General features: G+C 30.0%; 1 protein-coding gene across 2 annotated transcripts; it reads right to left on the bottom strand.

The window, feature by feature from the left end:
- Window positions 1-9,302: 9,302 nt before the first annotated feature.
- LOC132719580 (cell death abnormality protein 1-like) lies at window positions 9,303-16,291 on the bottom strand. Of its 2 annotated transcripts, XM_060703361.1 has the most exons (9): window positions 16,222-16,263; window positions 15,167-15,236; window positions 13,561-13,683; window positions 12,480-12,599; window positions 11,408-11,527; window positions 10,689-10,808; window positions 10,189-10,329; window positions 9,832-9,919; window positions 9,303-9,677 (listed from the first exon to the last, which is right to left on the bottom strand). In XM_060703361.1, the coding sequence occupies exons 1-8, from the start codon at window positions 16,246-16,248 to the stop codon at window positions 9,846-9,848; spliced, it is 795 nt and encodes a 264-aa protein (XP_060559344.1). In that variant the 5' UTR covers window positions 16,249-16,263; the 3' UTR covers window positions 9,303-9,677; window positions 9,832-9,845. The 2 variants fall into 2 exon arrangements, with proteins under 2 accessions (XP_060559344.1, XP_060559343.1); XM_060703360.1 differs by lacking the exon at window positions 9,832-9,919 and having other exon boundaries at window positions 16,222-16,291.
- Between the last annotated feature and the right edge of the window lie 1,799 nt (window positions 16,292-18,090).

Raw genomic sequence — 18,090 nt, 5'->3', positions numbered from 1 at the left:
AATATATAAAAGTTGTATGTTTTGCGTAAATATGAATAAAAACCATAAAGTTCTTCAGAAGCTAAAAAATCCACTCCATATTTGAGTATTTCATTACCTTTGAAAACCAATATAATATTTTATCATATGTTTTGCTATGGAACGCTGTGACTGTCTTATGTTATTAATGTTTTTGCTATCTTGTGAAACGATAATATCATTTTGTCGTTTCAGCATGTTAACATGTGCAAATTACATCACGTCTTGTCAAAAGAACATGCTGACTTGTACAAACAGCATGTTAACTTGTCAAATTATTGTAATGACATGTGCAGACAACATGCTAACTTGTCAAAGTATCGTGATGACTTGTGCAAACAACATGTTAACTTGTCAAAGTATAATGATGACTTGTGCAAATGACATGGTAACTTGTCAAAATGTAATGATGACTTGTGCAAACGACATGTTAACTTGCCGAATTATTGTGATGACATGTGCAAACGGCATGTTAACTTGTCAAAGTGTCATGATGACTTGTGCACACAGCATGTTAACATGTCAAAGTTTAATGATGACTTGTGAAAACGACATGTTAACTTGTCAAAGTATCATGATGACTTGTGCAAATGACATGTTATCTTGTATCATACTGACATGTCAAACCGTACTGTTAACTTGTCAAAGTATCATGATGACTTGTGCAAACGACATGTTAACTTGTCGGATTAATGTCATGACATGTGCAAACAGCATGTTAACTTGTCAAAGTGTCATGATGACTTGTGCAAATGCCATGTTAACTTGTCAAAGTTTAATGATGACTTGTGAAAACGACATGTTAACTTGTCGAATTATCGTGATGACATGTGCAAACAGCATGTTAACTTGTCAAAGTATCATGATGACTTGTGCAAACAGCATGTTAACATGTCAAATAATCATGATGACTTGTGAAGACAACATGTGAACTTGTCAAAGAATCGTGATGACTTGTGCAAATGACATACTGACATGTCAAAACGTACTGTTAACTTGTCAAAGTATCATGATGACTTGTGCAAATACCATGCTAACATGTGAGAATTCCATGATGACATGTGTAAACAGCATGTTAACTTGTCGAATTATCGTTATGACTTGTGCATACTGCATGTTAACTTGTCCAAGTATCATGATATCTTGTGCAAACGACATGTTAACTTGTCCAAGTATAATTATGACTTGTGCAAATGCTATACTAACTTGTCAAAAATTCATGATGACATGTGCAAACAGTATGTTAACCTGTCAGATCATCGTGATAACATGTGCAAACAACATGCTATCTTGTCCAAGTATCATGGTGACTTGTGAAAGCGACATGTTAACTTGTCAACATTTCATGATGACATGTGCGAACAGCATGTTAACTTGTCAATGTATCATGATGACTTGTGCAAATGCCATGTTAACTTGTCAATGTATCATGATGACTTGTGCAGACAACATGTTAATTTGTCAAAGAATCGTGATGACTTGTGCAAAACACATGTTAACTTGTTAAGGTATTATGAGCATGTCATCACGATAATTCGACAAGTTAACATGCTGTTTGCACATGTCATCATGAAATCTTGACAAGTTAACATGTCGTTTGCACAAGTCATCATGATATTTTGACAAGTTAACATGTCGTTTGCACAAGTCATCATGATACTTTGACAAGTTAACATGTTGTCTGCACATGTCATAATGATTATTTGACAAGTTAACATGCTGTTTTAACAAGTCAGCATTGTCTTTAGACAAGATATGATTTTATTGCACATGATAATATGCTTAAATGACAAAATAATATCATCGTTTCACAAGATAGCAAACCATTGATAACCTAAGACAGTCACGGCGTTCCATATTTTGCACTCAATGTTGATTTATTTTATTGCATTCGGCTATAGAAGATATTGAATTAACAAATTTATTATAAGCTTGTTAGTCAACTAGTAAACGTCTTGGGAGGTTTGATTTCATACGAAGAGATACAAAAGATCATTTAATTTATTTGTTTACACAGGATGCCTGTAAGGTTTTGTTGTTTAATTGACGTATTTCAGAACTAACTTATAAATATGAATTATGTTGAAATGTTTCATCATTCATATCGACTAAGCGTTATTTAGTAGCAAAAATGTATGCAATACAATAATGAAGCGTTTTTTTTTTTCTTATAAGGAAATACTTTTTTTTAGAATTACGAACATTTAAAATATGTGGCAGAAGCTATAGATGTAAATAAAACCTTGCTTACTTGGGTATCTTATTCAAGACCGCCGGATTACAAATAGATAAATACAACAAAACTCCACTGTGTAACAAAGTATTGTTTCCCGGCGCTAATGTTAAAGTGTGTGTTGGAGTTTTACGTAACAATAGCAATTTAATTTATGAAGTGGTATTTCAACTCGGTGTAACATTTAATCACAGGGTATAAGGGACATTTCTGTTCATAGTATCAATAGCAAAAGCGACTTATCAAGGACATGATGGTATGAGATTAACTGTTACTCATAGTTAATTGTGATGTATTAAGTTAATACCGCTATAATCGATGGTACGTGGGAGATGTTGCTCCTTACAGTTTCTTTTATGAACAAACTCGAGTAATCCGAGGCACCAGTTGTTTGCTTTTTGTGGTTTATCGAGAAAGAGATACTGTTATTTCTTTTACCTCTAAAGACCATTGTCAAGCAGTTTTACTAGTAACGAGCTAGAGTCAAGTTCGTTAGGATAACAATAAATAAACAAGACTTAAACACACCTGTTAATAATTTGTGTCCGTATCTCAGTACTGCCAAGAATCATTCACTTGTCCTTCAAAGTCGTAGTTTAGTAACAATAAAGAAAAAAGAAAACAAAAAACAATCTGTTATACAAATTAATTTATATATGAACATCTCTTAAATATTTTTATTATACAACAAAACTTAACCACAAATGTTAAAACTTAATGCTGATTAGATCTGTTTGTTTTGGGCATTCGATAAATCTATTAAATCATCCTTTATATCAGAAAATTTATAAACCATTGAATAAGTTGCTTTTTGTTTCTACAGCGAGGAACCACTACTGTAACAATAAAATACAAAATATTTTACTTGGGCCTGAATTCATTAGCGGTGTAGCTGATATTACCGGCGAAACCATACCTTGAATCAAAATAAAATTGCTTTGCTTAATCTCGTTTGCGTTTGCAAGGGTCATAAAAGAGCTGCATGACGTCTTTGTTTTAAAATATTTACGGTCTATTCACCAACTACTCATTATTTGAGTAATCTTCGCAATTTTTTTTGTACCTTACCTCTTTTCTATGCATATAAGTGTATTCATTTGGGCATCAAATTATTCAATTGAAAAATTTAGAAACAACTGAATAAGGAACCATTAATTTATATTATAATCAGCTCTCTTCCTTGGGCTTAGTATTACAGGAACACAGGTAACCGCAACAATAAATCAATGCAAAAGATATTTTGATTCTGAATTTCATTTAAGATGTGGCTGATATAACCGGCACAACCATACCAAAAATATAAATAGTTAAATACTAATGTTTTCTTATTTAACTGTTTAAGACATGCATAATGTTTTATTGCCTTGAAACAAAGTATTCACCATTTACTCCTTTTTATTTGTGTATCTATTTATTGGTTCTTATAGTTTGTTCCTTCTGAATAATTTGAGTATTGCCCGATCGTGTTACACGTGTCAGGTCTTCACAATTTTCTATCCATCAATTTATCCATTTTGTAACAAGAATAAAATGAAAACTATTTGTCGACTTTGTAGTATTTCAAAAAATGATTGGATTGACATAAGCATGTGTTTGCTTACTCATCCAGTTGTAAGATTATTTGAATTATTATAGTTGCATTAACTTTTTGTGATATACACGAGGTCAAATAAAACCGTATACAAAGAGATAACATGCAGCGATGCCGCTCATTTAATTAAATGTTATTTATTATAGCAATCTTTAAGTGTTTTTCTTATTAATTACAGTTTTAACAAGGCAACCGACAACAAATATCAATTGCCTTTGCCGAAATTTGTCAATTTATGATCTCGATGACGTTTTGTGACTTTTTTTAATTTCTCAGTGTTTTTTGTCCTAACCCGGGAAAAATATCGCGATAAGCTCATGGGCAAAATTGCAAAATATTTGAGCATATTGTATTGTGGTTGTTCGCCCTTCTGTCTGTACGTACGTCCTGTTAGCAATTTCCTGTTTAAATCACCAGAAGGAATACTCCTTAGATCATGTATATTTATGAAGACATATAGATGGCACCTATAGATTTGAAGATCTCTAGGTTAGAAGTCAAGGTGACACCTAATAAAACAATCGTGTCCTATTTTTTCTTGCGAAAAACAAGCCTATACATTACTTGGTAGGAATTTGCATTTAATGACCCTATGGATTTTAAGATAATTTGTTCAAAAGTGAATTTAATCCTTGTCAAAACAATAACTTGTGAAGAAATAAGCCATGCGTCGCATCAACACAAAATATGTCATATAGCGTCTATAGTCGTCTTAAAATGAAAGAATCCAAAGTTCCTTGTTGAATTCGTACCACAACGGTGAGGTACTTTTGGTTTGAACGCTCGTCCAGGAACGCCCCTAATAAATACTAATAAGTATAGACAAGGTCCATGTTCAATAGGCAATGTATGTGTCGAATTATAATATATTTTATTGATTTTGAGGTCAACGGCCGAGACCACAGTGACACCTACGGTTTAATCCCATAATTTTAGATATTGGAAAGGTATTGCTTACCGTCAGTAAGTAACCCCTATTTAGTTAGGGTAACAGTAATATTTGATGCGATATCCTTATCTAACCAACAACTAAAGATTTATATAGGTCATACGTTTTTAAAGCTTTTATTATTAATAATTTTGAAACACATAAGTTATTTACCAGTATAAGATATGCGTAAATATATAACTACTAGTATGCCACTGACTGTGAAGGGAAAATGAAGGGTAAGCACTAGTGTCTTGTTCCCATCTTAGAGCTCCCATCTTAAAATCAGTAAAATGACTGTCAACCACTGAGTCATGATCGCAGTTGTTATAAGTTGTACTATAATTATGAAGTTAGGTGTGCATTCAATCGTAACACTTTAAATAAAGCAGCATTTTGAAGACTTGCCTCGTTGCATGTGTGTTCGTGTTTCGTAAACAATCACCGGCTAAGGCATGTTATAAGTCTAGTACATGTTTGATAACCGCCACATTATCAAGACATTTAAAATAATCCAATTAACAAGATAAAGATAGCGGGACTTCAGAACATACTGTTATCGTTCTATGGTACTGTAACTGAAGAAATGTATAAGTTTTATTTTTATTTATTAGTACATTGTCATCCACAGTTGTCTAATTTAAACAAACAATCACTGTTTCCATCAGACGTTTAGAAATAAAAACGTAATTGCGTAGGCCTTTATTGCTCATGGGTTGATTTTACATACTGTTTGCTTTATAACGTGATTTATCATGTTTTATTTACTTCAAGAATACAAGCAATTTACAGAGATAATGTCGTTTGACCGAATCGTTTAAAAATCAGAAGTATTTGTCAAGGTTCTTAAAGTGTTGCAGACATATGTTGAAGTGTTATAATTAAATGTACTAAATTTGAAGATACTAGCGTGGAATCGACCATATGCATCACCAAATATATACCTTATAAACAGACAGAAATAATGCATTTTGGTTAATGATTACACTTTACAATTATAGTCCATGTTTATTTTTAGAAAAGCAATAATCAAAAACATAAATTTATACATTTGACAGAACTAAATTTTAAAATTCAGCATTTCTTAAAATCAAAATGTTAAAATGTTTATCTTTTTTTTGTTTAAGTTTAAAACGAGCGTTGTTGTACGTTGCATTATTTAAAGTGACTTTTAAATCACACCTTAAGAATTTTATGCAGTTGCAAATCTAATTATTACAAAATGTTTGTTAATGTTGCTTTTTCTACCAAACCGGTAAGCAATGTCATTTTCGTCTCAAACGTTCTAAATTCTCAATTCAAGTCTGAAATTTATAATAGAACATAAAGAAATCACAAGTAGTTTAATGATTGATTCATTGTTGTCTTAAATGCTTAATGTTTTCATTAAAAAACTATGTGCAAAAAAAGATGTTTCTTGAAGTAACAAAACAATTAAATTATAAAGCTTAGTGCTGATACGTTTTCAAGAAAAGTTTTGGAAAACAAAAATAATTCGACAACATTAAATAAAAGATTATTGAAATGACACTGTTATTCTTTGAATGTTCGTAGGCTTTGGTCGAACAATAAGCAATTCAAAGACCAGACTAAGAAAAGTCTTAGACCATAGTTGATTTTTGAATACTTGACGTGTTCATACGGCGGTTATCACAAAAACTTTAATTTGACGAATTCGTGCCATTGCATTGTAAGCGTCGAAAAGCCATAATTTCAAAACAGAAAATAAACTAGGTTTTGAATTTTCTCAAGATCTTTTGGTACATTGCTTCAATTGTTTGCTATTTGGTAAGCCATTCGCAAAAGTTTAATTCGAACTGAAAAATTTTCGCTTATACACTACTTTTTGTTGCTTGCTCCTTTCAAAAATTAACGCTTAACGATGAAACAAATTATTAACAGGCATTTTAAAATTTATATTGTTACTTTTTCAAATGTCATCGAATTGATTTATCATACGCAATTTGTACGGCAAATGAGCTATTGAACTGATTTATATCACTTAAGTGCACAAAAATGAGTTATATTGACATAAAAGAACAAAAACTTTGGGCACTAAAACGCAGATATTCTGTCCATTAACATAAAGTTCCTTAAAAACTATAAAATATAAAGTGTTTTTGGTTGAAAATCAAAATCATATTTCATCTTTTATTTACTTACAAAGTGATTTGATGTATTTGAAAAAATACGCTCGACAGTTTTATAAGTCTGTTAAAACAGACGTCTTAATAAAATATGAAGATAAAAAAATGGTTTTATTATGTGTCTACAACACCGTTGGCCCGTTTCTAAAAAAACAAAACTGACATGTTGTAGCATATCAGTTAAAAATGCGTTAAATATCATTTAACTGGGGATATCTATTATATAGAGGATATTTGTTTGTTTTGCATGTAAGATTGAGAATATAATTTCACTGAGTGAACACCAGATGCAATATTTTCACGAGTGGCGTAGCCACGAGTGAATATATGATAGCTGGTGTTCACGAATGAAATATATTTCAATCTTATATGTAAAACAAAATAAATTTTCTTTTTATTTCATGCTTTTTAAGTCATTTTAAGTATTTTTTACTGATTTTGCCGCGTAACGTCACGCATTCGCCTTTGTGACGTCATCATATCATGACGTCACATCATCAATTTTGAAATATAGGTCTGTTAAATTTCTCTAATTTTGTTACATTTTTAACATGATGTATGATGACATCGACTTTCTTTTCCTAAAGAAGCAAAATTTACGCATGACGGCATTTATTTCTGCCTGTTATTCCATTTAGTTATGATTTTCTTTTCATCCGCATTCAGATATAGTCCGGCTACAGTGAAAATTATATTTTATAAATTTCACTAATGGTTTATCAGAATATAATCATCTGATATATTACAATAAAACACTGGAAAGCATAAAATAAATTTTTATTGACAGCATCTATATACTCATTTCAAAGAGAATAATATAATAATGTGAATATGAATCATAATCATGGTAAAATCTCAAAACAGTTTAAAAAGAGGTTTATAGTTGTTTTTATATAAAAAACTTAAGGGTGATATAAAAAAAAACTTTATCTTTTGAACTAAGTTTATAGTTTTCTAGTGTATAATAGCTTTGTTGCAACTGCAAAATATGGCTTAACTGAAAAACAATTTCAAATTTACTCAAGATGCGTTGTGTGCATTGTTACAGTTTTGTTGGATGAGATATTTTATTTAAATATAACCATTTAGTCATTGGACAATACTTAATTGTTTTACTTTATTTGGCATTTTTCGTTTATGTATCATTTTGTTTAGATATTCCTGGCAACAAATTCTTACAATATTTACATGTTAGGGATAATTTAACTCGTCTTATCTCTAAAAGTGTGATTAACATTAACTAAATTTTGGTAAAGCCAATAAGATATTTTACAAAGCGTTTTATGTTTTACATACAAAATTTGTATCTATAAAGATAAAGAAGATAAAGAGAAAGACTTGTGTACTATCTACACAATTGCATCAGTGAAAGTAAGGGGAATAAATGTGTAAGAAAATTAAAATTATGTAGAAGCACAATTATCGATCCTTCAAGTGAAATAGTAACACTTTTATCTAGGTTGATAAGAATCAGTATTGAATTGATAGATATCTATATATGGCTGATATGTCTACATTTTCATTTTACATTGGACGGTCGAATATGTTTTGGTATTGATACCTTCTATATCAAAAAACTACAATCTAGCGATTTTGTCAAATTTCATATAATTTACATGGCATTAGATTAATAAAAGCTGCATCCTTATCAATATTTTTATTCTTATTTTATTTACGTCAGAAAAGTACAAGTACAGTAATGAGGACAATTGTAAACGTATGCTGGATAAGTTTGTTCGTTTGGCATCTAATGCATTAATTAATATGAAAATTAGACACGCTTGAGAGATTTACCTTTGACATAAATAATTAGTATAATTCATTGACTTTAACGAAGCATTGAAGAAACAAAACATATCATTGATAATATAAAACGTAAGTTGCTCATTTAATTTAAAAGTGGCTCCGAGGATATGAGAAATTTAATCTGTGCAATTATACGGAAACAATTAATATTATTTTTGAGATCTTCCTATTGGCTTAAAAACTTTTTAGATATCAAACTGGAAAAATACATTAATTTTCAAAACATTGTATTTATTCTTCAAAAGCAAAAGTCTACATTTTATTGCATTTGCTTGAAAATGAAAAAGGGAAAGATAATTCAAATTTTGTTATAAAGTTTTTGATGAAAAACATATGAGCCGTGTCATGACAAAACCAACATAATGGGTTTGCGACCAGCATGGATCCAGACCAGCCTGCGCATCCGCGCAGTCTGATCAGGATCCATACTGTTCGTTATCAGTTTCTCTAATTGTAATAGGGTTTTTAAGCGAACAGCATGGATCCTGATCAGACTGCGCGGATGCGCAGGCTGGGATGGACCCATGCTGGTCGCAACCCCATTATGTTGGTTTTGTCATGGCGCGGCTCAATTATATGTACAAATAACAAGCGTTTATATAAATTCGAAGTCAAACACCATTGATACTGAAATGCGATAAGAGGAATTTATTCACAGTGTAGAAATGGAAAGACTGTTTTATCTACAACAAGCCTATATAATTGTATGGGTATTGTGATTACAATATTTTTTTTACTTTTGATTTTGAAAAGTTTTACAATTCAACTTGTATACTTTTGCCATCATAGAAAGAAGTTTCTACACAGTGTATCCTAAAAAAACTGAAATTTGGCTAACATTATATTGAATATAAAGCTTGGACATATCATAACGTCACTGTATATTTTTACAAATACAGTTTTTATCTTTGTTGACACTTGTACACAATGATCCAAGATTTCTGTTAGGGCAGTCTGAAAAAGATTAAATGACAGTCAAATCTTACTGGAATCAGGATAAGATCATGTCAATAAAGATAAAATATTTAGGAAATAATGTACAAAGAGGCACCTGTGAAAACATTATTCAATGATCAAATAAAATCTATCGTAAAAAGACATAACTTACTATTTTTGATACTTTTAGATCAAGACAATAAGGCATGTGGTCAACACAGATAGCATTAGTGAGATAGTGCAGATTTCCATCATTGTAGCTATAATGTGAAAAAGGTGATAGAAGTGCTTGTTACATTACATTACATCAATTACAAACGAACAAGGCAAACTGTTATTTACTTTCTTTTAAAAGGTTTTAACTAAGGTTAAGCCATTGCGTTGTATTATTTTATATAATTTTTTCTATTAACAAGAGACGAGACGTCATAGAAATACCATAGTAAAAGAATTATTCTAAATAAATTGCAATGTTGAACTGGTAGTTTCGACAAATTTAAAACACATGTTATGTAAAAACAACATTCACCAGAGTTCTTTGGTTCACATTTGACAAAATGCATCGTGTAATCAGGGTTGCATTTACATTTATTTGTGTTTGTATCACAGGCAGCATTTTCAATGGATCCACATGCTGTTTTATCTGATGAGCAACTAACTCCCGCTACAGCTGAAAAAGTAACAGAAAATATATAAATTTGTAAAAGTTGGCAGAACAATATTTTTAGAATGCCCATGATAAAACGTTTAAACTTATATACATATATACATAGACTTTTAAACATTGCATCTTATATATGAAATATATTTGTAGTCAAAGAAGAAATATTGTTTATCATTTAATAAGAAAAATAACACAGCATAAAATTGACGTGTTTCAAAATATTACTTTCGCTTGTGCTTGGTAACTGAATATTGATCGCATTTACTTTTTATCGAAGTATTAAATATCAAAATAAATTAAAGAACATAAGCATGATTTAACATGTTATATGATAAACAGAAAGATTTTCAAAGAAAAATGCTGACTTTTTGTACAAACGCTATCCTTTTCTTCGTAACCCAATTTGCAAACACATTTGCCACTTGTACACACTGCATTAGCATCACCAGGACAAGTACTGCCTGCATTGCAATTTCCTCCGATTACTGAAATTCAGTTAATGTTATCCAATAACATTGAAATAATCCGATGGTACATGTAGCAACTAAGTATAGTGCATACGAAATATATTAGAAGCAGAGCAAAATATACTGTCAATATTATCAATGACGCTTTAATCTGTCCATTATCCGAGAGCATGAACAGATCATGGCGCTGTATGAGGAGATTTCTGCTTAAATCATTTTCTGTAGATCTATTGTCATTATAATGGGACAATTATGTGACCCCAATATATGCCAAGCAGATATTACGTATCATATGTACACCGTCCATCTCACATAAATATGTGTTGAAATAATGATTTTTTTTCTAATATTTGATTGTGTTTTTTTATTTTGTTGTTAATCAGGCGTATTATTGTACAGAAAAATATGACGTCACAATTTTTTGTATTATTAAAACGTTTTTATAAGACATAGTGTGCAAGTGCTTTGCAAATCACAATACATTTGTATCCATTTGTTATCAAAATTGAAATAGTATTACCACAAAAAAAATCTGCAAGGTTTTAGAAAATACAGATCATTGTGAAACAAAAAACAAAAATCAGACAATTGCTAAATAATAGTATATTATAATTAACCTTTTGTACAAACGCTATCCTTCTCCATATGGCCTGCTTTGCAAGCACATTTTCCATTTTTGCACTCAGCATTTGCATCACCAGGGCATGTGTTGCCTGTTTTACAATTAACTCCAATTACTGAAATTTATTCAATATTATCCAAAAACATTAAAATAATCCGACGGTACATGTAGCAGCTCAGCATACCGTAGTTCATGCGACATATACTTGAAACAGAGCAAAATATATTGTCAATATAATCAATGGCGCTTCATAGATTATTTTTATTTATTTATTTATTTATTTATTTATTTATTTATTTATTTATTTATTTATTTATTCCTATTTTGTTGGCATGATTAATGAAAAGATGTCTGAAGATGTTACATTGACAGACCCTTTTTCCATGGGTATCATGAAAAATGATTTGTAATAAAGAAATTGAGTTCAGTGATTTTTATAAGTAGGAAGTGGTAGTTTGAAACAAATTGCTTAAAATTGCACGCACGTTTTCATTCTACAAATTGAAATGTAACTAAAATATTATGGAGAAATTCCTAAAAGTGTCCATTATCCGAGAGCATGGACAGATCGTGACGCTGTATGAGGAGATTTTCTGCTTAAATCATTTTCTTTAGATCTATTTTTCATTATAATGGGACAATTATGTGACCCCAATATATGCAATGCAGATATTATGTATCATATGCACACCGTCAATCTTAGTCTTTGTCTTCAGTTTTTTTATAATCGGACTAAAGCCCTTATTTATAAATATAATTATGTTAAAATAATGAATATTTTTTACTACTTTTTGACTGTTTATTTTATTTTGTTGTTAATCAGGCTTATTATTGTTCAGATAAAATAATGACCTCACATAAACGTTTTGTATTATTAAAACGTTTTTAAAAGTGGGCAAGTGCATTGCAAATCACTAAACATTTTTATACATTTGTTATCAAAATTAAAATACCCAACACAAACTTAAAATCTGCAAGTTTTAGAAAATACAGATTTTTGTGAATAAAAAAAAACACCATAAAACAAAAATCAGAAGACTGCTAAATAATAGTATATTATAACTTACTCTTTGTACAAACGCTTTCCTTCTCTTCGTGGCCTGCTTTGCAAGCACATTTTCCACTTTGGCACACAGCATTTGCATCACCAGGGCATGTGTTGCTTGTTTTACAATTACCTCCAATTACTGAAATTTATTGAAATTGGCATTGAACTATACTACTTTTAATCCCATGCTTTTCTTCTTTTAAGGTTATGTTTGTAATTATAGATAAGCATGCTTGAAATGAAATTTAAAATACTTTCTGAAACGATATATATCCTTTTTGTAATGAATCCTTCTATGGAGGAATAAATTCGAATGGGTTTCTTAATTTTTAAATAAATTAATCTCGTTTCAACAACACGGATAGGGTAATAGACTTTGTTTTCGATCTTTCAAATCTTTTTTCCATTGCATTTATTAATATAAGGAAAAAATATGATATTTTCTCAAACCCACGTATTAAAACTATACATTATAACTATACATTAAATATACATTCAAACGTTAAAATATCGTTTTACTTTTGATTGTTATCGATATTGTAAGATCACACAAAATGTATCTTAATTTAAATATTTATCAATGTACGTGTTTCTTTAATCGTGAAATATTTTACTTTTTCACTGAGCAGTTAGTGTACAAAAAGATAGAAACAATTTTTTAAAGTTATATACATTTTCTTAACGTTTTAAACAATGTGTTTTTATGTTAATCTTACCATATTTTTCACGATATCAGAGTAATAGACTTTACTATGACGTTTTGTACAATCACAGAAATAATATTAAATGCGCTAAGCAGATTTAGAAAAAATCGTATAATTACCGGCACGTTAATACAGCGTAAGACTGTGCATTTCTTAAGCACATCATTCTATAGACAAACCTTTTTTTTCCAAGAAAAGAGGTAAAAGGGAGTTTAAAAATGAATTGCGAGATACAGTTCTCTTTTGATAAAATATTGTGCAACATTTACAAACGGTTTCCAAATGTTTTGTCTGGGTGGCAATTCACATTTTTTTGTTATAAAGGTAGAAAATATCTCACACATGAGACTATGGTCACGAAAGTGATGTCAAATAATGAACACTAGTGATACCAACTTTTGCTGCAAGTTTCATCCCCGTTGTATCCGGCCTTGCAAGCACAGGCACCACTTTCACACACCATGTTTTCTAAAGTGCAAACCGTCTTCTCGTTTGAAGAAGTACATGTTGTACCGAAAACTTAAAAGTAAAATTGCTTTTGAAAGGCAAATATTATTTATATCGTAAGTAACAAAAAGTGGCAGTTATAATTATCATATTCAGTCAAGGCGGTTCCAGTTGCATGCAACGTAATGCGCAGTGAGATTTCGGTCATTTGTGTCCCTAACTTAAGTTTGATTCGGTTGTGACAAGTTTCCTTACGATATGTAAAGATATCTGTGATTGACCATTGGATGAAAAAGCGACCTGTTTCGAAAGTTTCGTTACACACTCCACCAGAGATTTATATAAGTTCCTTCCCTGATAATCCCTCACGCTATTCATTCACGTCTTCATATAAGTTTTATTGAGTATTTCACTTTCCGTCATCACCACCAATTTCTCATACAAAAACACGATTATGAAAAACCTTTGAAACCTATATTATTCATTTTTGGAACCTTGACATTTTATTAACAAGAGCTGACAGAAGTGATAGCACGCTCGACCTTTTTAATCCTGGTCGTAGACGTAAGGGAGATCATCTTGGAAATAATTGTGCTAGAGTTTTACACCATATCAAATATTATATGGTTGATGTAAAGCATACATATTATAAGTCAGAAGTAAATACCTTTTGAGGAAATGGGACAGAGTAAAATTTTAAAAGATATATTTAAGGAAAATTATTAGTTAAGGAGAATATAATAATGGAAAAAAAACCGTTCCTAGATTTATGAAAAGCAATGATTATACAATTCAAAAAGAGGTTACAGAAGGCGACAAAATTACGTACATTAATTAATTAACAAACAATAATCAATCTTTGTTGTCGATTAATCCAACAAAAACAATTCTATTTTCAATTCTGTCGCATTTTGTTTGCACCTATCTACGGCGCCCCTTAAAATGTGTTGTTTCGTTTCGGGTAGTGCATAAATACATTGGTTCATTGTTGTTTAATTTTCAGTCTCTTTTCTTAAGTTACAAACACGATTTATTCAGTATAAAATGATGAAATAATGATGAAATATACAAAACCTATGATTATTATTTGATATTGCAAATTAAATAATACAAAGGTTATATGAATATACAATTAATTGATCTAAACTGAATATTTAAGGGTTTGAAGAACAGTAGGTTTATATGGTTTGGATATTTATTGTTTCAGTGCACAAAACTAATAATTGAGAAAATTTATTTCTTAAGAACTTAAGAAATAAAAAGTGTTTGAGTGGTTCTAAAGTAATCTGACATGTTCATATTGATCTTCGTTTAGTTCCGCTAGCGCTGTCATTTTAAAACGGACTAACTTTAAACAGTATTTTAATTCCTTTAATTATATTATCTATATTCGTCAACAAGAAAAGTACAAAGTTAACAAAAATTACAAACATTCGTTATAAACATCTTCATATCTTCATAAATAATTATTCAGTCTTTAATTATCATTTGCTTGTATACTATCTTAATTAAACTTACAATGATCTTCAATAGTATTTTCATTTTTTTCTTTTACCTTTTGCCTCGCAATAGAAAACGTAAATAAAAAGGGACAGGGCGCCAACCAACAAGGCTTTCCCTAATGTCTGAAATAGATAATTGATAAAATATACTACAATCAAGAATTAATGTGAAATATTTGAAAATATTCCTATTGCTAAATGCTAACAAAATCTAATTATGTATTATCCCTAATGTTCATAGAAATTATACATTTTTGCATATTTTTTAGAATTATTAAAAACATTGGACTTTAAAATATATTTTACTTTTCAGTTCCCACAAAGGTTTAGGGGGAACATAATTACTTTAAGTTACATAATTTATATTTTCGGGAATAGTCATAGCACAAGTTACATAAAGCTTTTGTAGCATCATGTAAGAAAAAAACATTCATTTATTTATTGGCGCTATTAAATCATTAATATATTAATAATTGGAATATTTTGAAAATGGTAATAATGAATATGTAACTTTATGTATATAACATTCTACAATGTTATCTTAAGTAATGCTTCTTCATGTTTATCGTGTACATTTTAAGCATTTTCAATAATGTGTCTTACTTAGTGAACTTTATTATGCTACAAATATCACATGACAGTTATATGCTATAAAAACGGTAGGATTAAGGAAATTTAAACACATAATTAATTTACTACTCTGTAATTGATTTTGTATTACTTTTGAAATTGCCATGACTCGCAGATAGGTTTTGGAGATGCAATAAAGGCCGTTAGTAGCACGAAAATTTCTCTAGACTAAATAGTATGACAATCGATATGATAGAATGATAAACATAATTGAATGACAATATCTGTATAAATGTTGAGATTATAAATTCTTTCAAAAGTAAATCAAACACTTGTGCTATAGCTTTAAAACGGGCAAATGTTTCTCACGAATAAACAATAAAGCAAACAGCAAATATCGTTTCTTACTGAAATAGTCAATAATTAAAATCCTTAAACAACAATTTTAAAATAAAGAATCAATTTTTAACAGTTATGAACTTCAAATCTGTAAGAAAAAACAAAAACGGAATTTTAAGTAAAAGAAAAAAAGTCTTACCATGTTTGAATGTCTAAACCAAAACATGATATAAGATAACTAGCATAGCAACCTCTATTTATGTCATACTACGTGAAGGACAAACGGTCACATGATCAGCACAACGTCATTTGGTTAGAACAAAACGCTAATTATTTGATGGCCATTTATGTATCATTTTGATGAATGGGTAATAACCAAACATTGAATAATAATCGCAAGCTCAGAACTAAAACCGATTTGAAAGAAAATAGGTGTTATCATTTATATTATACAAACATTTGGCTAAAACTCTTTTAATGTTAAAATCCAATTTATATTATTAGTTAAGTAATGAAATAAGCAATCTGAACCGTTTGCAAGTCATATTCTCAAAATGTCAACATTTAATCATTTTACAAAGTTTTGCCTAAAACTTTTTTTAATAAAAATCCAACTAATAATAGTTAAGTAATGGAGTAAGCTATCTGAGCCCTTTGCAAGTTCTATTCTTTAAATGTCAACATTTTCTTCATTAATCGGAAAACAAATAATTGAAGCACATAATGTACGTACACTCGTAACTTCAATCATTTGCATAAAGGTAACCGTTATCCGATTGATTAATTAATTAATTAATCGGATAGCGGTTACCTTTATGACAGTGCAACCGTTATGTCAGAGTATAAAGTAACATAACAATTACTTATTTCTTTATCTGAATTTGTCTTCGTTCTGTAGTACCACAAACATAATTTATTTGAAATACTCCCATCACCCAGGGTTCTTTATTAACATTTAAATTGGTAAAGTTAAAACAATGCATGCTAGAGATTTAGTACTCTCTTTATTGTGTATCTCTGTAAGAGTAACAAAATACAAGTACCTCTAGATTAATTGCCATCTTGATGTTACATGATAATTGCTTGGTAAACAAATTAATCAAACTAGATATTTACAAAGATCTTATTCTGGTGGATATATATAGTTTAATATATATAATCATTCACACAAAACTAATTTGAGTTTGTGGATATTTGAGTGGCGGAACCCTCCTGTGTATATTTTAAGATTTCAGCTTTATTTATTTGACGAAATGAATAAAACAATGGAAAAAATACGAAAGCAAAATCTCATATTTGCTGAGTCGTACTTTTGATACCAAATACAAAATCACAGTTAAGTAACAAAACTAAATGAGTTGCAACGTTAAATATATACTATGCTCAACTTCGTGTATTATCTTATTGCAGAAATTAACTGAAATCTAGGAAAATTTTGACTGACTTTGCCTTATTTAAATAAGAGAATAAACAAGTTTTGTTTTCAAAGCTGTATTAATACTGGTTGATCAGTTTCTTTAAAGAGACTTATTAATGTAGTTATATTCTGTTCACCTATAGTGTTAAGATTTGAAGAGTAACATATCTTCTCTGTTTGTATTAAAAAGTTGTTTATTTTACATGTAAAAGAGAGTTTTTAAAGCAACTATAGCAATTATATGTATTTTCAAATATTAAATCTAAGCATAATTTATCTGTGAATATATTTTTGCCAGTAGTATTTACAATGTTCATTGATTACCCTCAGGACGTTAAATTCGATTCTAAAGTCTCTGCTGCATGATGTTAGGATTAATGTATATAAATCAATAATAATCATACACCGTGGTACTTTTCCCAATGTAGAAATAGCCAATCGCAATTTCTTAAATGATAGGTACAATACTTTTTATATTATATAAATAGTGCAAATCCTAAAGCTCTAGAAACTGAAGACATACCTGCTTAATACTTCACATGAACCACCCGTCGCAAAACAAAGACACTGCAAGTATTGGAATGTTACTAAAACAGTAGTTAATTCTGAGATAACATGAGAGAATCGTTGAAAATGTCATGCTTTATCAAT

Source organism: Ruditapes philippinarum, unplaced genomic scaffold (genome assembly GCF_026571515.1).
Source record: "Ruditapes philippinarum isolate M1 unplaced genomic scaffold, ASM2657151v2 ctg2773_1_1_1_1, whole genome shotgun sequence".
Classification (NCBI taxonomy): domain Eukaryota; kingdom Metazoa; phylum Mollusca; class Bivalvia; order Venerida; family Veneridae; genus Ruditapes; species Ruditapes philippinarum.
The sequence above is the reverse complement of the archived record's forward strand: the minus strand, read 5'-3'. Positions and strand labels throughout refer to the sequence as shown.